Source organism: Amblyraja radiata, chromosome 30 (genome assembly GCF_010909765.2).
Source record: "Amblyraja radiata isolate CabotCenter1 chromosome 30, sAmbRad1.1.pri, whole genome shotgun sequence".
In the NCBI taxonomy this organism is placed as follows: Eukaryota; Metazoa; Chordata; class Chondrichthyes; order Rajiformes; family Rajidae; genus Amblyraja; species Amblyraja radiata.
In genome coordinates, this window is record NC_045985.1 from 15,113,937 (window position 1) to 15,137,646 (window position 23,710).

General features: G+C 43.1%; 1 protein-coding gene across 1 annotated transcript; it reads left to right on the forward strand.

The window, feature by feature from the left end:
• The first annotated feature begins 2,813 nt into the window (after window positions 1-2,813).
• Window positions 2,814-22,627, forward strand: LOC116989967 (zinc-binding protein A33-like). Its single transcript, XM_033047523.1, has 8 exons — window positions 2,814-3,446; window positions 3,537-3,632; window positions 7,111-7,344; window positions 8,190-8,212; window positions 8,311-8,429; window positions 10,004-10,068; window positions 11,348-11,484; window positions 22,624-22,627. Exons 1-8 carry the CDS (start codon window positions 3,036-3,038, stop codon window positions 22,625-22,627), a joined length of 1,089 nt encoding a protein of 362 aa, XP_032903414.1. The 5' UTR covers window positions 2,814-3,035.
• Window positions 22,628-23,710: the final 1,083 nt, after the last annotated feature.

The following is a 23,710-nucleotide window of genomic DNA, read 5'->3' on the forward strand; positions in this document are numbered from 1 at the left end:
TGAATCTGTGGAATTCTCTGCCACAGAAGGTAGTTGAGGCCAGTTCATTGGCTATATTTAAGAGGGAGTTAGATGTGGCCCTTGTGGCTAAAGGGATCAGGGGGTATGGAGAGAAGGCAGGGATGGGATACTGAGTTGGATGATCAACCATGATCATATCGAATGGCAGTGCAGGCTCGAAGGGCCGAATGGCCTACTCCTGCACCTATTTTCTATGTTTCTATGTTACACGCATATAACCATATAACCATATAACAATTACAGCACGGAAACAGGCCATCTCAACCCTTCTAGTCCGTGCCGAACACATAATCTCCCCTAGTCCCATATACCTGCGCTCAGACCATAACCCTCCATTCCTTTCCCATCCATATAACTATCCAATTTATTTTTAAATGATAAAAACGAACCTGCCTCCACCACCTTCACTGGAAGCTCATTCCACACAGCTACCACTCTCTGAGTAAAGAAGTTCCACCTCATGTTACCCCTAAACTTCAGTCCCTTAATTCTCAAGTCATGTCCCCTTGTTTGAATCTTCCCTACTCTCAGTGGGAAAAGCTTTTCCACGTCAACTCTGTCTATCCCTCTCATCATTTTAAAAACCTCTATCAAGTCCCCCCTTAACCTTCTGCGCTCCAAAGAATAAAGCCCTAACTTGTTCAACCTTTCTCTGTAACTTAGTTGCTGAAACCCAGGCAACATTCTAGTAAATCTCCTCTGTACTCTCTCTATTTTGTTGACATCCTTCCTATAATTAGGCGACCAAAATTGTACACCATACTCCAGAATTGGCCTCACCAATGCCTTGTACAATTTTAACATTACATCCCAACTTCTATACTCAATGCTCTGATTTATAAAGGCCAGCACACCAAAAGCTTTCTTTACCACCCTATCTACATGAGATTCCACTTTCAGGGAACTGTGCACAGTTATTCCCAGATCCCTCTGTTCACCTACATTCATCAATACCCTACCATTTACCATGTACGTCCTATTTTGATTTGTCCTGCCAAGATGTAGCACCTCACACTTATCAGCATTAAACTCCATCTGCCATCTTTCAGCCCACTCTTCCAACTGGCATAAACCTCCCTGTAGACTTTGAAACTCTACTTCATTACCCGCAACCCCACCTATCTTAGTATCATCTGCATACTTACTAATCCAATTTACCACGCCATTGTCCAGATCATTGATGTACATGACAAACAACAGTGGACCCAACACAGATCCCTGTGGCACCCCACTCGTCACTGGCCTCCAACCTGACAAACAACCATCCACCATTACTCTCTGGCATCTCCCATTCAGCCACTGTTGAATCCATCTTGCTACTCCACCATTAATACCCAACCATTGAACCTTCTTAACCAACCTTCCATGAGGAACCTTGTCAAAGGCCTTACTGAAGTCCATATATGCAACATCCACTGCTTTACCCTCATCAATTTCCCGAGTAACATCTTCAAAAAATTCAAGAAGATTAGTTAAACATGACCTTCCAGGCACAAATCCATGTTGGCTGTTCCTAATCAGACCCTGTTTATCCAGATGCTCATATATATTATCTCTAAGTATTCTTTCCATTAATTTGCATAGATTGCCCTCCCCCCCCCCCCCCCCCCCCCCCCCCCCCCCCCCGCCCCCCCATCATCAGTCTGAAGATACACAAAATTCCTGGAGAAACTCAACGGGTGCAGCAGCATCTATGGAGCGAATAAATAGGCAACGTTTCAGGCCGAAACCCATCAGTCTGAAGAAGGGTTTCGGCCCGAAACGTTGCCTATTTCCTTCGCTCCATAGATGCTGCTGCACCCGCTGAGTTTCTCCAGGATTTTTGTGTACCTTAGATTGCCCCGAAGACTGCTGCATGAGCGACAGGGGCATTGTTGTGGATTAAAATAAGGGCGTAGGGAGGTCTCCGTCCATCCTTATCCCGGGCTGTGAACGGAGTTGCGGGCGGCGGGTTCCAAACCCGCGACCACCAGCAACCGCAGGGTCTCATAAAGCAAACAATTGAAGTTAGGCTGTATATTTTTACATTAAAAAGGGCTTCTTAAGATCCCTTTATACAAAGTTTAATATTGCGAGTAGCTCATTTTGGGCCCGTTATATCCCGCAGTATTTTTCTGGGCATTTGGGGGCACAAATCTACCGCAATATGAACGTTCTAAACCAGCGCGTTCCACAGGGACCCACTGGAAAGCTGATTTAAAATGGGCATTTATTTACAGCAATTGAACACTGAATTCCTTCCATTTGGCCTCTAAATTAATGTAATTGAGATTTTAAAATCATGTTTTATTGTGAATTATTTGTGAATATTACTTGGACATTTAGGCTATTTAAAAATGTTAATCATTTATTAAGAAATGGATAGATGTTTAGATCTAGTAATTGAAGTTTGAAATTAGCTACAATTAGGTGACTAACTAATTATATGCTTTAATTTCAGGTCATCCAAGTAAGATTATTTTATATTTGTTTGAGAATGCTTCAATCTATGATAACTGAAAATTTCATTCAGTTCTCTTAATTTTTAAGAAAGTTATGGGCTTTTGACTGTTCACGATCACAGCTTTTTTGTTATGTCCATAGAAAATCAATAGGGAACAAGATGCTCATTTCCCAGTATGAAAATGGCCATAACCTTTTAAATACTTGAGATATGAAAGTGAATTAGGTGTCAAATTAAACTTATTTTTATGCTTTATCTGATGGGATAAATTGCAGACTTGATTTTTTAAATCTCAAAATTTTGTAACATTGCTACTTTCTGCCCTGCCTTATTTCTTTCCCAAGCCCCTTTCTCAACTTTCGTCTATATTCAGGCCAGTTTAATGTCTAACTGACCCCTCCCTCGTGTGTGATTAGTTGGAAGTGGATAGGACACCTTCACACTTGCAGCCAAATAGCATTCATTGCCCGGGACGGCAGCGTGCGCAGTGGGCACTCGCGGTACTGGAGGGGTTCAGAAGCTCGACGTGATTGAAAACATATTGAATCTTACAGGGAGGGCTGCAGTTAAAATGGCTACGAAAGACCAGGTCGAGAGTTGGACCGAGGAGGTTGTTTGTCCCATCTGCCTGCATTTCTTCACCGAACCGGTGGCGCTGGAGTGTGGGCACAACTTCTGCCGCTCCTGCATCACACAGAGTTGGGACAGGGAGGGGAGAAACTCCTGCACGGAATGCAGAGAGGAATCTACAAAGTGCACCCTCAGGGTGAATCGGGCCCTGGTTAGACTGAGTGTTAAAGCTCGAACACTGAGCCTGGATCTCAACGCGAAGAAAAGTAAACTTCACTGCGAGGAACATCAGGAAGAACTGAAGCTGTTTTGTGAAACTGACAAGAAACTGATCTGTTTGATTTGCACAACTGCGGGGGAACACAAGTCTCACAGCTTAATGCTGTTAGAAGAAGCAATTGAATTCTACAAGGTAAAACCAAATCACTTTTGATCACATCATTGTCTAATCTTTTGTTTATTGTCTGACATGTTTATTCTCCGACCTGAAACCCAACCCCAGGAACAGGTGAAATCTTCTTTTGATTCTCTCACAGAAAAGGAATCAGAGATCCAGAAAATGGAGCAGGAACAGAAAGAGAGCATTTCTGGAGTTCAGGTGAGGCTTTGTGCTATCGATTGAATGTTTTTGTGTAGATTTCATCCCTGTGATGTGTGCAATAATTTGGCACCTCTATAGAACTCAGTAATCGAGGACCAGAACTCTTGGGAGAGGTTGATCAGCCAAGGACTTTACTCCCTGGAGTGCAGCAGTCTGATGAATTAAATTTGAGTCCATTCCTATTTAAGATAAATCACCATCAAATAACATAATGTTCCAGGTTAAATTGTACTAAGGCCTATATAGCATAGTTAATTGCACAAATTCCACAGGGCTTTTATATGCATTTGCTAATACTTGATCCTAACCCATGTGTCGATCATTGTATCTCTCTGCAGGCCATGTGCTCTGGGCATGGCACTGTCCCATGCATTGGTTTTAACGTAAGTTATCAACTGAACACTATAACTGAATCATGCATCATATCCCTGCATTATAACAGCAAACTATAATGATGTCGCAAAGTAAAACAACTTACCTCAAACAGCCGTAAACTGATTCTTGACTGCAAATAATTCCATCCAATCTGATGTTGATATATTGTTTGTCTGCAGTGAAGGAGAGCTTGTCACCGCATTCACCCAAATGGCCAAATATATAGAAAGCCAAATGGGACACTCCAACAGTTTGTACCTACTATTAGCCTCGTGTCCCCCCTTTCTCATTGAAATAGGTTGTTGTGGAATTGGTCGATAAAGTGGTTGATTTTTTGACACGAGTCACTTTGTGTTCACTAGTCGAAGGTTGTGGTTGATCATATAAACCTGGTTCAGCTCGTATCTTTAATACCTAGACTAGCCTACTTGGGCCCAAGGACTTATTAGAAACATAGAAAATAGGAGCAGGAGTAGGCCATTCGGCCCTTCGAGCCTGCACCGCCATTCAATATGATCATGGCTGATCATCCAACTCGGTATCCTGTACCTGCCTTCTCTCCATATCCCTTTTGCCACAAGGGCCACATTTAACTCCCTCTTAAATATAACCAATTAACTGGCCTCAACTACCTTCTGTGGCAGAGAATTCCACAGATTCACCACTCTCTGTGTGAAAAATGTTTTTTTCATCTCGGTCCTAAAAGACTTTCCCCTTATCCTTAAACTGTGACCCCTTGTTCTGGACTTCCCCAACATCGGGAACAATCTTCCTGCACCTAGCCTGTCCAACCCCTTAAGAATTTTGTAAGTTTCAATAAGACCCCCCCTCAATCTTCTAAATTCTAGCGCGTACAAGCCAAGTATATCCAGTCTTTCTTCATTATAGGGGGAGGGGGGGGGGTCTGGTAAGGCCAAGGCAATGGGTTATCTGTCTGGCATGGGTCATTTTGTATTTCCTAGGCTGTTATTGATCATCTAAATTTCATTTTAGCTGGTACCTTTAATATCTAGGCTAGCCTAGATTGGCCCAAGGGCCCATTTAGCGTGTCTGGTACACCCAAGGCAGTGGATAATTGTGCTGTCAGGTCATTTTATATCCCCCAAGCTGTGTAGATCATTTCAGCTTGGTTTTGGCTGAGACCCACAATATCTAGGCTGGCCTAGTTGGACAGCAGGGTCTAGGGTGTACATTTTTCGGGTGTCTGGTACCTGTAGTGCAGCGGACTATTTGTCTGGTGTAACCCATTTTGGACTCTATAATAATAATAATAATAATAATAATAATAATGGATGGGATTTATATAGCGCCTTTCTAATACTCAAGGCGCTTTACATCGCATTATTCATTCACTCCTCAGTCACACTCGGTAGTGGTAAGCTACTTCTGTAGCCACAGCTGCCCTGGGGCAGACTGACGGAAGCGTGGCTGCCATTCTGCGCCTACGGCCCCTCCGACCACCACCAATCACTCACACACATTCACACACAGGCAAAGGTGGGTGAAGTGTCTTGCCCAAGGACACAATGAGAGTATGCACTCCAAGCACTCTATGAACTCAACTTGTTCATTTGGCATTATTTTTGAGTGGTACCTTGCTCCTCTATATGCCAGCCCATTTTTTAGGCCCTTTGTGGGGGGTCTGGCAGGCCTTTTGCAGTGGGAAAAATGTCTGCCGTTTGTGTTGATATAGGCGTGGCAGTGAGCACACTATGGTAGTGGATTTAAGTGGTACCTCACTTATCTATTTAGCACCCATGTTTTGGCCCCTTGGGCGGGGGGGGGGGGGGTCCCCCAGATCTACACGCAGCGGGTGGTAACCAGCAGATTCCCAATTCCGTTTATTTCAGGTGACCCCGTACACACTCCCATAGTCAGACATTGGTACCTAGCTCATCTAACCTAATGTCTCTGGGCTGAAGGTCTAATTGGTCTGTGGCTGGCGTATACTATCATGAAGCAAAATGATACGTTGGATGGTCAGTCTTTTACCCTTAGTAGGGTGATCGAGAATGTCGGGGTTTTGGTTTTAGGTGAGAGGGAAAAGATTAAAAATGAACATGAAGGACAACTTTGGTAGTGGGTACATGGAACGAGCTGCCATATGAGGTAGGTACACAAAAATGCTGGAGAAACTCAGTGGATGCAGCAGCATTTATGGAGCGAAGGAAATAGGCGACGTTTCGGGCCGAAACACTTCTTCAGACTGATGGGGGGGGGGAGGGGCGGGGAGAAGAAAGGAAAAACGAGGAGGAGAAGCCCGAGGGCTGAGGGAGAGCTAGGAAGGGGAGGAGACAGCAAGGGCTAACAAAATTGGGAGAATTCAATGTTCATGCCCCCAGGATGCAGACTCCACAAGCGGAATATGAGGTGCTGTTCCTCCAATTTCCGGTGATGCTCCCTCTGGCCATGGAGGCGGGCCCAGGACAGAGAGGTCGGATACGGAATGAGAGGGGGAGTTGAAGTGCTGAGCCACCGGGAGGTCAGGTTGGTTAATGTGGACCGAGCGGAGGTGTTCGGCGAAACGATCGCCAAGCCTCCGCTTGGTCTCACCGATATAGATCAGCTGACATCTAGAGCAGCAGGTGCAACAGATGAGGCTGGAGGAGGTAGATGAGGTGGTTGAGTCGGGTACCGTAATAACATTTAACAGATATTCAAACAAATTTGTGGAGAGAAAGATTTGAGAACTGTCTTGGCCAAATGCGGTATATTGGAAATAGCGTAGGTCTTGGTCGGTATCTAACATGCCTTGCTGTATGAATCTATGAAGTCTGTCATTCTAAATGATGCTGCTGTCTGCTAGTTCTGGTGACCTGGTTCTGCCCACTGAGGGTTAATGGACACATGTAATGAATTGCAGGGAATTGTAATGGGGAAATGGGAATGATGTAATAGTACGTTACTTTCACATAATATTTCAGAATTATCAAGACGAGCTCTTGAATTGCCAAAGCTATGGATTAAATACATGTAAATGGGATTAGTGTAGATACGTACAGAGCCCGGCATGGACATGTTGGGCAGATGGCATATTTCTGTAGGGCATATTTCACTCGAAAGTGACGTAATATATGAATTCTCATCTTTCATCTGACAGGAACAGTCACGCAACCTTCAGTCACAGATCACATCCCAGTTTGCTGAACTGCACCAGATTCTCACTGAGAAAGAGCAGCGTTTACTCGGAGATGTCCGGGAAGAAGAGGAGAAGATTGTAAAAACAATGGAGAAAAATCTTCAAGGGATACAAAATAATTTAAATTCCATTCAGGAGGAACTCTCAAAGTTACATAAACAGACAGACCACAAGGACGGTGTGATATTTCTGAAGGTGAGGGGTTACACTACAGTTTGGCGAAGTGAAAGTGCACAGTCACAAAATGATGGGTTAAATTTCTGAAATAAATGCTGCATTTACCAGTAATTCAGTTCTGGGTCAATGTTCTATCTACTCACCACATGTGACAATAATAACCCAAATTCCAGGAAACCTGTATTTATCCTACTTCAACATAAATGTATCTGCAATATTGTCTTCAGGCCACCCTGTGAGTTCCACGTTCTGTTTACTGCATTTCTTGTGGAATTTATTAAAGGCCATCATACATTTCAGGTTTTATTTTTCTTCTCCCCACAAGTAGAGATAATATTTCCAACCCCCGCCCATTTAAATCTGCTGCTGATCTTAAAATGTTCCATCCCATTATCTGTGACATCTTACAATAATAGACAATAGGTGCAGGAGTAGGCCATTCGGCCCTTCAAACCAGCACCGCCATTCAATATGATCATGGCTGATCATTCACAATCAGTACCCCGTACCCGCCTTCTTGCCATATCCCCTGACTCCGCTATCTTTAAGAACTCTATCTAAATCTCTCTTGAAAGCATCCAGAAAATTGGCCTCCACCGCCTTCTGAGGCAAATAATTCCACAGCTTCACAATATGTGTGAAAATGTTTTTCCTCATATCCGTTCTAAGTGGCCTTCCCCTTATTCTTAAACTGTGTTCGATGTCTCTACGACAATATCCAAGTTCTGTCTGTGTGACAGCGGCAAAGAGTTGGGAAATGGGAATTAGCAGAGGGTGTTTTTTGTAGCAATTTGATGAAATACCCGCCGTCGGGATCATGACGATCCGTCTGTCTATTGAGATTTGTGTTTTATTTATTTCAGGAGGAAGCTGGTCGCAAGAGCAGGTAGGACATGCTTTTGACTGAAACAATGTATGTTTTTATAGTACAGCTCAAATAAACAGCTACTGCTCAGTTTCTAACCAGCTGTTAAATATTTGCAGGGTTCCTGATGAAACAAAACCAATGTTGGTGCTATTTGGCGCATTGCCCATTGAAAAGTATGATCACACCTTTTTCTACAATATGGCATTGAGAGAAACATCTAATATCATCAAACGAGGTAAAACTAATACCTTTTCCATTGTTCTTTTTTGAAGATATCTTTATGCAATACTTATATGTGAAGATTAATGGTACTAATAGACTCTGGGGGAAGCAGCACAAAGACAAAGCAAAGTTTGTTTGCATTTGAACAGATCCTTGTTCCTGGGAGAATAGGTTTGCTGTGCTGGGTGAAATTGCGTAGACTAGGCCTGCGTTCTCGAGAGTTCAGGTGTATTAGAGGAGATCTCAGTGGAACACAAAGTCCTTACAGGGCTCAGTGGGCTGGATGCAGGGAGGATGTTTCCCCTGTCTGAGGGAGCCTGGAGCCAGCGGAACCCCTCTCAGAATGTGGGCTGGACCATTTAGGACAGAGACAAGGAGACATTACTGCACGCAGAGACTAGGCAACCTTTGGAATTCCCTGCACTGGTGGCTGTGGATAATCAGTCATTCTGTGCTCTTGGAGCCAGAGAGCCATGATTGTACATTACAGAGTCAGGCCATTCGGCCCATCGCGTCCATGTCTACCTTTTTTCCGCAGCCACAAAATTCCCATTTGCCCACATTAAAACATAGAAACATAGAAAATAGGTGCAGGAGTAGGCTATTCGGTCCTTCGAGCCTGCACCGCCATTCAATATGATCATGGCTGATCATCCAACTCGGTATCCTGTACCTGCCTTCTCTCCATATCCCCTGATCCCTTTAGCCACAAGGGCAACATCTAACTCCCTCTTAAATATAGCCAATGAACTGGCCTCAACTACCTTCTGGGGCAGAGAATTCCACAGATTCACCACTCTCTGTGTGAAAAATGTTTTTCTCATCTCGGTCCTAAAAGATTTCCCCCTTATCCTTAAACTGTGACCCCTTGTTCTGGACTTCCCCAACATCGGGAACAATCTTCCTGCATCTAACGTGTCCAACCCCTTAAGAATGTTGTAAGTTTCTATAAGAACCCCCTTCAATCTTCTAAATTCTAGCGAGTACAAGCCGAGTCTATCCAGTCTTTCTTCATATGAAAGTCCTGACATCCCAGGAATCGGTCTGGTGAACCTTCTCTGTACTCCCTCTACGGCAAGAATGTCTTTCCTCAGATTAGGAGATCAAAACTGTACGCAATACTCCAGGTGGGGTCTCACCAAGACCCTGTACAACTGCAGTAGAATCTCCTTGAGGGGGGATCTTATAGAAACTTACAAAATTCTTAAAGGGTTGGAGAGGCTAGATGTAGGAAGATTGTTCCCGATGTTGGGGAAGTTCAGAACAAGAGGTCACAGTTTAAGGATAAGGGGGAAATCTTTTAGGTCAGAGATGAGAAAAAAAAATTCCCACAGAGAGTGGTGAATCTGTGGCATTCTCTGCCACAGAAGGTAGTTGAGGCCAGTTCATTGGCTATATTTAAGAGGGAGTTAGATGTGGCCCTTGTGGCTAAAGGGATCAGGGGGTGTGGAGAGAAGGCAGGTACAGGATACTGAGTTGGATGATCAGCCATGATCATATTGAATGGCGGTGCAGGCTCGAAGGGCCGCATGACCTACACCTGCACCTATTTTCTATGTTTCTATTATTCTATGTTTCTCCCCCCAGTCTCCGTCACCCTGGATGTGGAAACAGCGCATCCGTGGCTCGAAGTGTCTGAGGATCGGAAGAGGGTGAGATGTACCGGCACCGAGAGGAGTCTCCCTGACACCAGGAGGAGGTTTACATCCAGTCCGTGTGTGCTGGGATCGGAGGGATTCACATCGGGGAGACATTACTGGGAGGTGGAGGTGACGGGGAGTTGTGGCTGGAGCCTGGGAGTCGCCGCAGAGTCTGTGGAGAGGAAAGGAGTGGACGACCTGACCCCGGAGACTGGAGTCTGGAGCATCGGGCGGTGGGATGACGAGTTTGAAGCCCTCACCTCCCCTCCATCCCATCTCCCTGCCCGTCCCATCCCCGGGAGGGTGGGAGTTTATCTCAGTTACGAGTCCGGTACGGTTTCATTTTACGACGCGGACACCAAGTCCCATCTCCACACCTTCACTGGGAATAAATTCACGGAGAAACTTTATCCTTACTTCTGGACTTGGGATGAAGCCCAGTGGCTGAGAATCTGCTCCGGTTCCGCCCCGGGTGTAAAAGAGTCGGGTCCCGGGACCGGCGTCAGGAGCGGGGCTGAGTGGCTGTGGGGCAGAAACCCGGTGGACAACAGCTCGGCGCTGCACGGGCCCCATTTAATCCCCAAATTCCGCGTCGTGAAACCCCAGCGAACGCGGAAATAAAACCAGGGGGAATGTAAATGTGGGAAAAGCGAAATAAACAGCAACTGAAATCAGAGCTGTCTGTCTGTCGATCCCTTCATTTCAACGCGTCCATCAATAGAACAGAAATAATTTTGTGAAAATATAGGGGGGGTTGTACATAAGGTCATCAGGTCAAAGGGCGTGACGTACAAAGCAGCTCAATCCATCTGGAGGACATGGCAGCCTCCGGCATACACTGTTAATACACGAATCGCATACTTTCTGACCTGTTATAAACTGCCGAAATGGTCAATTTGTGCACTGTAAATAATTGTGGATGAACGCTCTGAGCCAAATGCTCTCGAATCTTTGCTCTGAAACCGAACATTAAGGTGTAAGCGGCGGAAGGTGAGCATCCCTCGGGGCAGCCCCACTCTTTCCCCCCCCCCCCCCCCCCCCCCCCCCGGGGTCAGCGCTGTCTGGCCACGGGCGGCCTCCGCCCACCCTCCCATTGTTACGGGCTGTGGGTCGGCAGCGCCCACGCACACGGGGCCGGGTGGAGAGGGGCAGAGGCTCCTGTCAGCGGACACATGGCGACGAAAATCCGGCAACGTCCCTGTCTGCTGCAGCAGAGTTGGGGACAGTCTGGTCCCTCCGCCCACCCAGAGTCACTAACCGCACTGCACACCCTCCTCCTCCCCACCCCCAGACCGCGGGGATAGACAGCCCGGGGTCCGTGAGTGCGGAACCAGTCAAGGGGCTGTCCCACTGCGACAAGTTCAGAAGACTGTCTTCGACCTTCAAGCTTGAGGGCAGTCGCCTTGAAATCTTCGAGCTGGATCGACCGTCAGCGATGAAGCCGCAAGCTGGATCGACCGACCGCACACACACACACACACACACACGGACGCACGGACGCACGCACGCACACACACACACACAAACTCGTAGCAAAAGCGGGGGCCAGGGAAAGCGGGGGAGCGCTGTCTGAAATTCACACCCGCGATAAAGAGGAAGGTAAAAGTAGGTATGTTGCAAAGCCTACCTGAATCGTCGCTGAAAATCTGTCGATGCGGGTGTGCGCGATTTTGGCGCCGTTTAGAGGGGGGCGGGTTTAAAACACGATTTTCTCTAGGCTGTTCCAATCGAAGATGTTCAGCCTAGATAATTATTAACGAAAAATCGCTGGAAGACCTCGTCGCAAAAGCTATTATTAGTTTCAAAGGCCTTGTATAATAGTTATAATAGTTTAAAAATCAATCTCTAAACCCGCGACCACCGGCAGCTGTCAGGGTCTCATAGAGCAAACAACTGATGGTAGGCTGCTTATTTTTACATTAAAAAGGGCTTGGACTTCCGGTGGCGCTATGGAGTAGGAGAGACTCGCGCCAACTAGCTCCGTGAAAAAAAGGAAAAAACGGGGGGAAAAGACAGATCCTACCTGCAGAAAACGGCACCGATTGTTTTGCACTAAGCCCGTGACGTCATCAGGCGCACGACACCAGCTGTATGTCGACTCAACATACTCCCCCCCGCAAGACAAAAAACGGCAAGATTAAAGAGGTAGGCCCAACTGAAGCCTCGGCCTCAGGTTTAACAGCATCCCGAGAAGACATCTCAAAGAAGAAGAAAAAGACTGAGATGGAAGATTTAAAAACGTTCCTTAAGGAGGAACTTAAAAATCTTAGACAGAACTTTCAAGAGGTTAAAGAGGAGCTGGCATCTTTTAAAAAAGAAATTAAAGAACAAATTAAAGAAGATGTTACAGAGATTGTACACGAAGTCCTTGAAGACTGGAAATTAGATATGGAAAGAAATATGACTCAAAATGTTGAAGAAGTAAATGAAAAACTGAATAAGATGGAATCCAGATTTGATTCTAAACTTGAACCTATTCTCCTGACATTAAACCAACACCACAAGATTGTAAAAGAACTTGAGGAACTTGCTGAGACAAGCACCGCAACTACAAAACAACTAATCACTGAGAACCAACGCCTATCAAAGTTATTGCATCAAATAACTGAAAAATGTACAGACTTGGAGGGACGACAGAGGCGTCTGAACTTAAGAATCGTGGGCATCCAGGAAGGTAGAGAGGGGACTCGTGACCCCCGTGAATTTGCTGCAGAAGTACTGAAAACAATTTTGAACCTGGATCAGGCGCCATTACTTGCCCGAGCGCACAGAGTGGGTCGCCCAAAGGTGGGCGACCGACCAAGAATAATGATAGTAAAGGTCCAATATGACCATGTATTGGATGACATGATGAGGAAAATTGGCAAAAGCAGAAATCTTGTATATGAAGGAGACAAGATTAGCGTATTCAGAGATTACCCTGTGGAAGTTGCTAAGAAAAGAGCGTTGTTCACAGAAACAAGAAGAATACTGAAGAACATAAAGAATCTGAGATATGGACTGTTATACCCCGCAACACTAAGAGTCAGTTACGAGAAGAAGGAATACTTCTTCATCAAGCACACGGAAGCATTTGAATTTGCCAAGAACATCGAGGACAAGATCGAAGATTGAAAAATATTCAACTCTTAACACCTACCCGGATACTGCTATCTCGCAGAGAAGATATGGAACTCTAAACTTTAAACTATTATATTTAAGAGTTGCCTAAAATTCGCAATAAGAATTGGGTATATTTCCTGCAACGGATATATAATACTAACATTCTAGTGCTAACCTCTAACAACTATTAATAATCAATAATATTAACTAACACTAACTAATGATAATAAGATTATTTAGATTATTTAAGAATTAATTAAAAGTATGAAATATAAGTAAAGTATGATTCAGGTATTTTATAATGAGAAATGTTTGATGGCTCTCTCTCTGATGTTTTCGTTTTTGATTATTCTTTGATAAATGTTTATATTATACAAAACTAACATTTCAATTTGAGACTACTAATTATACCATTAATGGAATATAATCAATATTTCTTTCCCCCCCACAAATTGTATGCATCGAATTGGAAACTTTCCTTTCAAGGAAAGTACGGAGCTAGTATTTTTATAAACCAAAAGCTACGGAAGTCCATAGATGCTTAGCCACATTAGGGTGGCTATCACTAACTGCACTAATTGTAGTTGTAGTTGTTTTTCTTTTTTACTTTCCACACTTTACTAACCCTATTTGCTATCACCTTTTTTTTATCTTATATCATATTATACTTTGTATTTGGAATGGAATTGCATATTTTATTTAAGGAGATATGTTCGGATGGAAAACAGACGTGACCTAAAATTCATCTACCTGAAGTTCAAGTATAAGGTAGGGTTGAGTGTGCTGAATCATCTGCTCTACCACTTAATCACAAGATGCAAGACATGAATATAAAAATTGGGGGTGAGGGAATTAAATTCTGTAGTTGGAATGTTAAGGGAATTAATGAACCTATCAAGAGAGGCAAAGTGTTAGCTCATTTAAAATCATTGAAAACAGATATAATATTTCTCCAGGAGACACATCTTAAAAAGGAAGCACAACACAGATTGAAAGCAAAATGGATTGCTAAAGCGTACCACTCTTCATTCTCACATAAATCAAGAGGTGTTGCAATATTAATTCGTAAAGGTATACCCTTTAAACATATATCAACGATAGAAGACATTGAAGGCAGATATATTGTAATAATAGTGGAGTTATACTTAAAAAAGGTGACTCTCCTCAATGTGTATGGACCAAATTTTGATAGCCCTCTGTTTTTTAAGAGAATTCTTAACAATATCCCGGAAGGTACACAACAAAACTTAATAATCGGTGGAGATTTAAATTGCACTTTGGATGCTTGTTTGGATAGATCATCAACTCAAAGAAAACTAAAACCTCGATCAAGTGAATTTTTAAATTCATACATTAATACTACTAATATTAAGGACGTTTGGAGAATTGAAAATCCATCGGGCCGAGAATATTCATTTTACTCACCAGTACATAAAACTTACTCAAGGATAGACTATTTTTTAGTAGATTCAAAACGTATCCCATTTACCTATAACTCACAATATCATAACATCATAATCTCAGACCACGCTCCATTAACATTTATGATCAAAGTAAACGGAATGGCAGAGACACAGTCACAATGGAGATTTAATCCCCAAATCTTAAAAGATAAGTCATGTAATGAATACCTAGTAAAACAGATTAAAATGTTTTTTGAGGCTAACGATAGCCCTGAAATCTCTGCCTCCCTTCTTTGGGAAACATTTAAAGCATTTGTACGAGGAGCATTAATTTCTTCCCAATCATTTTTTAATAAAGAGAATAGGGCCAAACAACAGAAACTGGAAATAAAGCAATTAGACACAGAAAATGCAGCAGCACCATCCACGATAAAACACAATAAAATTGCAGTATTGAAATATAAATTAAACAAGATTTATTCAGACCAAGTTATAAAACTTTATCAACATACAAAACAATTAAATTTTGAATTTGGTGACAAACCACAAAAACTATTAGCGCGTCAACTTCGCAAATTGGACGGGGAAAAAACAATATACAAAATTAGAACAGACAAGGGAGAAACATTAACACTGCCTAAAGATATTAATGATAGATTTCTACAATACTACCAATAATTGTATTCATCTAAAATAACAGAACAATCAACGGGAATGGAAACATTTTTACAGAATTGTAAGTTTGCGGGTCTAGATCAGAAAGAGAGAGAATTGCTAGGGGCTGAAATTACGATAAAAGACATTGAAGAATCAATAAAGTCCTTAAAAAACGGAAAGTCGGCAGGACCCGATGGTCTAAATTCGGAATTTTATTAAAAAAATTATGATTTGCTTTCCCCACGCCTACAGACAATATACAAATACGCTTATACTCAACAGAAACTCCCAGAAACTCTAAATGAATCTACAATCATACTTATACCAAAAACGGACAAGGATCTTGAAGACCCAGGTTCATACAGAGCTATAGCCCTCTTAAATACTGATCAGAAAATATTAACTAAGATTCTATCTAATAGATTGAGCTTAGTGATCAGCAAATGAATACATCCCGACCAAACAAGGTTTATCCCCAAACGGTATTCATTTTATAATCTGAGAAGATTATTTAATATTATATACTCCAATAGAATCCCTAACGCAGAGCTAGCAATTATCTCGTTAGATGCTGAAAAAGCATTTGACCAGGTAGAATGGCCATATTTATTTTCGGTGATGGAAAAATTTCAACTAGGAGAGAAGTACTGTACATGGGTTAAATTGTTATATTCTAATCCAACAGCTAGAATATTAACAAACAAAATGTTATCAACTAAATTTAATCTCTCTAGAGGCTGTAGACAAGGATGCTCACTATCCCCACTATTATTTGCTCTTGCAATCGGACCCCTAGCAGAAAGCGTTAGAAACCATCCAGGAATATTTGGATACAATACTAGAGACACAAGGAATAAAATCTCGTATGCAGATGATATACTAATATATATTACAAAATTAGAAAATAGTATTCCAAACCTATTAAATCTAATAACTCAATTTGGTCAGTTTTCGGGATATAGAATCAATTGGAATAAAAGCGAAATCATGCCAATAACAAAATTCAATTTACATACAATACAACAATCCCCTTTTAAAATAGTTAAAGATAAATTTAAATACTTAGGAATCTATGTAACTAAGACATATACCTCTTTATTTAAACTAAATTACCCACCCTTACTGAATAAACTACATAAGAATATTCAATACTGGAAAACACTCCCCATTTCTATGCTTGGGAGAATTAATGCTATAAAAATGATTTTTTTACCGCAACTGCTGTACCTACTTCAATTAATTCCGATATATATCCCAAAAACTTTTTTCAAAAAAGTCGATTCCATTGTTACAAGTTTTGTCTGGGATTATAAGAATCATAGAATAAGTAAAAAACATTTATGTAAATCAAAGGTAAATGGAGGTCTGGCTTTGCCAAATTTCTTATTTTATTTTTGGGCAGTCCATATTAAAAACATGAATTTCTGGCTGGAAGAAATGGATCAACAACCAGATTGGCTAATGATGGAAAAGGAAGACTGTCTACCTTTTGAAATTGGACCGATCATATTTGCCCCCACAAAACTGCACAAAAAAACCTATAAAGAAAACCCCATAATACATAGTGGAATACGAATTTGGAAACAAATAAAAAAAGATTTAAAATGGAATAATATACCACTCTGCCTTCCCATTGTAAATAATCCTTTATTCAAATCATCCTTTATGGACAAAGGTTTCACACAATGGAAAAATTATGGAATCAAAAATATAGGACATCTTTATGGGAAAGGTACTTTTCTTTCATTTCAAGAGTTACAACAGAATTATGGACTGCACTCAAATAATTTCTTCAGATATCTACAAATTAGAGATTATGTTAAATCTAATACACAAGTCTACAGGAATAGGGAATCAGAAATTCTTGATGAATGTCTGAACAAGCATCCTAATACTGAAAAACTAATAGCTTATATTTATAACACCCTACTAAACAACGAGGTACCACCGACCGAACCATATAGATACAAATGGGAAAATGAAATAGGTCATCCTATCACGAAAGATATGTGGGACGAAAGTTTACAACAAATACATCAATGTTCATTAAATGCCAGATTCAAGGTCTTACATAGACTACACTTCTCTAAAATAAAACTAAATAGAATCTTCCCACAAATCTCTCCTATTTGTGATAAATGTCTACATTTAGAGGCTAATTTAACACATACGTTTGCAAACTGTATAAAACTTAAACATTTCTGGATTGATATTTTTGAAATAACTTCAGAAGTTATTAATACAAAACTGGACCCAGACACAAAATTAATAATACTTGGAATATCAGAACAAAGCTTAACACTCACAACATACCAAAGAAATTTCCTCAACTACAGTATAATAACCGGAAAAAAATTAATATTAAAATTTTGGAAAGGCCCTACAACCCCCACAATTAAAATGTGGATTACGGAAATGTCGGAGACCCTATACTTAGAAAGAATTAGACTTGTCTTAATGGACAAACAAGATCTTTTCCATAAAATTTGGGCTCCATTCATTAACTATCTGAAGGGATAGATTGGCACAGCACGAGGACCCAACTGAAACTTGAACTCAGGAATAGATGAAAAGCTATACTTTATAACCTACGAACCTATCTCCATTGATGTATTACAGGTAACCCATTCCACCTCCCTTGTTTTTCTGTTGTGTTTTTTTTGGCTTTCTTTTTTATTTGTAACTTTCTACCCTCTCTTTTTCCCTCTTTCTATAAAAAATAAAAACACTAGAAGCAGAAGTAATTGATAATGGAAAATTTTAATAATGTATGACTGATGTATATGAAAAGTTTTTTTACTATAATATGTAACTACATTTTATAATATGTCTACTTCTAATAAATAAATAAATAAAATAAAAAAAGGGCTTCTTAAGATCCCTTTATACAAAGTTTAATGTTGCGAGTAGCTCATTTTGGGCCCATTATATCCCGCAGTATTTTTCTGGGCATTTGAGGGCACAAATCTAGCGCAATGTGAACGTTCTAAACCAGCGCGTTCACAGGATCCCACTAGAAAGCTGATTTTAAATGATCTATAAATTAATGTAAATGAGATTTTAAAATCATGTTTTATTGTGAATTATTTATGAATATTATTTGGACACTTAGGCTATTTAAAAATGTTAATCATTTATTACGAAATGGATAGATGTTTAGATCTAGTAATTGAAGTTTGAAATTAGCTACTCTTAACCATATAACCATATAACAATTACAGCACGGAAACAGGCCATCTCGGCCCTACAAGTCCGTGCCGAACAATTTTTTTTCCTTAGTCCCACCTGCCTGCACTCATACCTGGGTAACTAACTAATTATATGCTTTAATTTCAGGTCATCCAAGTAAGATTATTTTATATTTGTTTCAGAATGGTTCAATCTACGATAACTGAAAATTTCATTCAGTTCTCTTAATTTTTAAGAAAGTTATGGGCTTTTGACTGCACACGATCACAGCTTTTTTGTTATGTCCATAGAAAATCAATAGGGAACAAGATGCTCATTTCCGAGTATGAAAATGGCCATAACTTTTTAAATACTTGAGATATGAAAGTGAATTAGGTGTCAAATAAAATTTCTTTTTATGCTTTATCTGATGGGATAAATTACAGACTTGATTTTTTAAATCTCAAAATGTTGTAACATTGCTAGTAAAAGGCAGCTGCACAGTATACGGTAAGTCCTTTAGCGAGCACGGTGGGGGGGGGGGGAAGAGAACGGGAGAGAGGGGGGGAGAAGGAGTGGAGACACTTTTAAGAAGTCAGACAACTTATAATAAAGTTTAGCGGGCATTTAACCAACGGTTTTCCTTGGTCCTGAAAACTCCAATGAGCCAAGCAAAATGCCCGGTCAGTGAAGGAGATTGCCTACGGCTGCCCTCGACTGCCTGTAACTACATAACAAACCCACTCCACTGTACTACGAGTTAAAAAGAACTATGCCGACCAATTTTTACTCACGGAAAATGTTTCAACCTGCTGATTATTGATTAAACATGTGTATTAAATAAAACACCAGGCTACTGATTTTTGGTTGTTGAGTCGAGCTACTGTTCGTGGGGAAAAAAGCTGTTTTTATGTCTGGCTGTGGCAGCTTTGACAATCCGGAGTCGCCTTCCAGAGGGAAGTGATTCGAAGAGTTTGTGGCTAGGGTGAGAGGGGTCAGAGATGATCTTGCCCGCTCGCTTCCTGGCCCTTGCAGTGTACAGTTCATCAATGGAGGGAAGGTTGCAGCCAATAACCTTCTCTGCTGATCGGACGATTCGCTGCAGCCTCCAGGTGTCGTGCTTGGTGGCTGAGCCAAACCAGACCTAGATGGAGAGGGTGAGGACAGACTCTACGATGGCCGTGTAGAATTGGACCACAATTGCCTGTGGCAGATTGTGTTTCCTCAGCTGCCGCAGGAAGTACATCCTCTGTTGTGCCTTTTTGACTGTGGAGTCGATGGTATCCCCCCACTGAAGGATGGCAAGACCGGAACACTTCTTGGGGGAATCGGAGAAGTGTAGACCTTTTTTGATTCAGTGGGTACTGCATTTCGAACTTCAAGCGGCTTCCTTTTCATCAGAACGCTCAAGGGTAGCCTTTATCATCACGCATCTGTCGGGCAGAGCGGAGGCTTGGGCCACGGCGGAGTGGTCTCGGAATTCTCCTGTGTGCCAGACGTCGGTCCTGTTCATGGAGGCTCTGTCCCGCACGTTTGATCACTCCAATCCTGGCCGAGAGGCTTCACAGAACCTGGTCTCCATGAAACAAGGTAATCGCACAGTTATGGATTTTGCTATTGACTTTCGAACTGTTGCTGCTAAGGGTGGATGGAATGAGGCTGCTTTGTTGGATGCTTTTCGCAATGGATTGTCTGAAGCTATCAAAGATCAGTTGGCTCCATTAACCCTGCCTTCCGACTTCGAGTCTATGATTTCCCTGGCTGTCCAGATTGACGCTAGGCTCAGAGAAAGAGAGCGAGATAAGAAGGGTTTCGGCCCGAAACGTCGCCTATTTCCTTCGCTCCATAGATGCTGCTGCACCCGCTGAGTTTCCCCAGCAATTTTGTGTACCGAGCGAGAGAGGAGATCGGTGGCAGTTCGGTCCTCCTCGCAGCAGTGGCGGCAGCGTCGCCCTTCGCCTTGCGGTCGGGACTTCTTCCCTCTCGGCCGGTCGAGTCAGCCTACAGCGCCTCCTGTCCGCTATAGGATCTTTGGGTGGGTCGAGCCAAACTCAGCCCGGAGGGACGGCAGCGCCGCCCAAGGGAGGGGAGGTGTGTTTACTGTGGTGAACTGGGACATTTGTTGAACAGCTGTTCAGTAAAAGACAAGGCTCACCAATGAAAGAGAGGACATTGGTGAGTTGTACCACTCCTATGAGCCGTTCCTCTCGTCCATTGTCGACGGTACAATTGTTGGTGCATTCCCAGTGGCACTCCCTGCAGGCTTTGGTTGATTCTGGGGCAGATGAGAACTTCATGGACATTCGCTTGGCTGATGAATTGAAGCTGGAACGTGAACAGCTTCAAGGTCCTCTGGAGGCTAGTGCACTGGATGGGCGCCTACTGTACAGGGTAATTCACCGAACTCAACCTGTTCAACTCATCGTGGCAGGTAATCACCTTGAGACCATTAGTTTTCATCTCCTCGACTGTCCTCTTCATCCTCTGGTGTTGGGGCTCCCTTGGCTGTCTTACCATAATCCTCACATGAACTGGGGTACTGAGGAAGTAATTTCTTGGGGGAATAACTATAAACTCATCTATCTGCATGATTCTTCTCCTGAGTCTATGAAGGATCCGTCAAGGAGCAGTTTGCTGGGATCTTCCAGGACCACCCTCCCTGTTCAAGGGAGGAGGATTTTCCAGATCTCACCAAGGTTCCCTCATGTTATCTAGACCTAAAGGAGGTGTTCAACAAGGCCAAGGCCACATCTCTTCCGCCGCATAGACCGTACGACTGCTGCATCGACCTTCTGCCAGGTACAGCGCCTCCTAAGGGCCATCTCTACTCCTTGTCTTCACCCGAGCGGCTCGCCATGGAAAAGTACATTGCCGACGCCCTTGCTGCTGGGATCATCAGACCTTCCTCTTCATCTGCAGGAGCTGGATTCTTCTTTGTGGATAAGAAGGATGGAACACTTCGGCCCTGCATTGACTACAGAGGACTCAATGACATTACTGTTAAAAACAGATACCCTCTTCCTCTTATCTCCTCTGCATTTGAACTGTTAAAAGACGCTAAAGTATTCACTAAGTTAGATCTTAGAAATGCTTATCATCTGGTGAGGATAAGGGAGGGGGATGAATGGAAAACTGCGTTTAACACACCCAGTGGTCATTATGAATATCTGGTCATGCCGTTTGGTCTTACTAATGCTCCAGCAGTTTTTCAAGGCATGGTTAATGATGTATTATGTGACATGCTGAACAGATTTGTGTTTGTGTACCTTGATGACATTTTGATTTTTTCTCCAGACGAGCCTTCCCATGTGCAGCATGTACACCAGGTGCTGGAACATTTGCTCCTGAATGATCTGTTTGTGAAAGCTTAGAAATGTAAATTTCATGCTAACACTGTTCAATTCCTTGGTTATGTTGTATCACCTGCTGGTATACAGATGGACCCGAGCAAGGTCAGTGCTGTGGCCACCTGGCCTACACCCTCCAGTCGTAAGCGACTTCAGGGGTTCCTTGGGTTTGCTCATTTTTATAGGAAGTTTATCCGGAACTTTAGTGTCACTGCTGCACCACTCCATGCTCTTACCTCACCCCACGTGCCTTTCTCTTGGTCCTCTCAAGCAGAAACTGCATTTATGAGACTCAAGAGGAGCTTCTCCTCAGCCCCCATCCTGGTTCACCCTGACCCGTCACTCCAGTTCGTGGTTGAGGTGGACGCCTCGGGTGTGGGCATCGGGGCCGTACTCTCACAGAAATCCCCCACAGATGGTCGATTACATCCCTGCGCTTTCCTCTCAAAGAAGCTTTCTCCTGCTGAGAGAAATTACGATGTGGGTAACCGTGAACTGTTAGCGGTTAAAACAGCCTTGGAGGAATGGAGACATTGGTTGGAGGGTACCAAGCAGCCGTTTCTAGTTTGGACAGACCACAAAAACCTGGAATACATCAGGTCAGCCAAACGCCTCAACGCGCGCCAAGCAAGGTGGGCTCTCTTCTTTAATCGATTTGATTTTGTACTGTCTTACCGCCCTGGTGCCAAGAATGGCAAACCTGATGCTCTCTCCAGACAGTTTGATCCTGACCCGTCCCTTAAGGTTTCAACTCCCATTCTGCCTGCTTCCTGTTTTGTTGGGGCGGTTACTCGGGAGATTGAGAAGAGAGTTTCCGAGGCAACTGCTGGTATTCAGTCTCCGCTAGGGTGTCCTTCTAATCGTCTGTTCCCGAGTCTCTTCGTTCACAGGTGATTCACTGGGCTCGTACGTCTCGGGTCTCCTGTCATCCCGGTGTCCGCCGAACCCTGTTTGTGGCCAAACAGCGGTTTTGGTGGCCTTCCATGGAGAGGGGGATTAAAGAGTATGTCGCTGCCTGCAGTATTTGTGCTCAGAACAAGACCTCACGCCGGGCCGCCTTTGGCCTCCTGAGTCCGCTGCCTGTCCCCTCACGCCCCTGGTCCGACATCTCCATGGACTTTGTCACGGGCCTGCCCTCTTCTGAAGGTAACACCACAGTCATGACTGTGGTGGACAGATTTTCTAAGATGGCCCATTTCATTCCGTTGCACAAGCTTCCCTCCGCAAAGAAAACGGCAGAGGTCATGCTGTCTCATGTTTTTCGAATTCATGGATTTCCCAGAGACTGCAGATCAGCCAGTATATCTGATGGCAGAGTAGACTTGCATAGAAAATAGGTGCAGGAGTAGGCCATTCGGCCCTTCGAGCCTGCACCGCCATTCAATATGATGATGGCTGATCATCCAACTCAGTATCCTGCACCTGCCTTCTCTCCATACCCCCTTTGATCTCTTTAGCCACAAGGGCCACATCTAACTCCCTCTTAAATCTTGATGGGCCGAATGGCCTAATTCTGCTCCAATCATTTCTGACCTTATGGGAGGCCAAAGATTTGAGTATAGGAGCAGGGGGTTCTACTGCAGTTGTACAGGGTCTTGGTGAGACCACACCTGGAGTATTGTGTACAGTTTTGGTCTCCAAATCTGAGGAAGGACATTATTGCCATAGAGGGAGTGCAGAGAAGGTTCACCAGACTGATTCATGGGATGTCAGCACTTTCATATGAAGAAAGACTGGATAGACTCGCTTTTACTCGCTAGAATTAGGAGATTGAGGGGGGATCTTATAGAAACTTACAACATTCTTAAGGGGTTGGACAGGCAAGATGCAGGAAGATTGTTCCCGATGTTGGGGAAGTCCAGGACAGGAGGTCACAGCTTAAGGATAAGGGGGAAATCTTTTAGGACCGAGATAAGGCCACAGAAGGTAGTTGAGGCCACAGTTCATTGGCTATATTTAAGAGGGAGTTAGATGTGG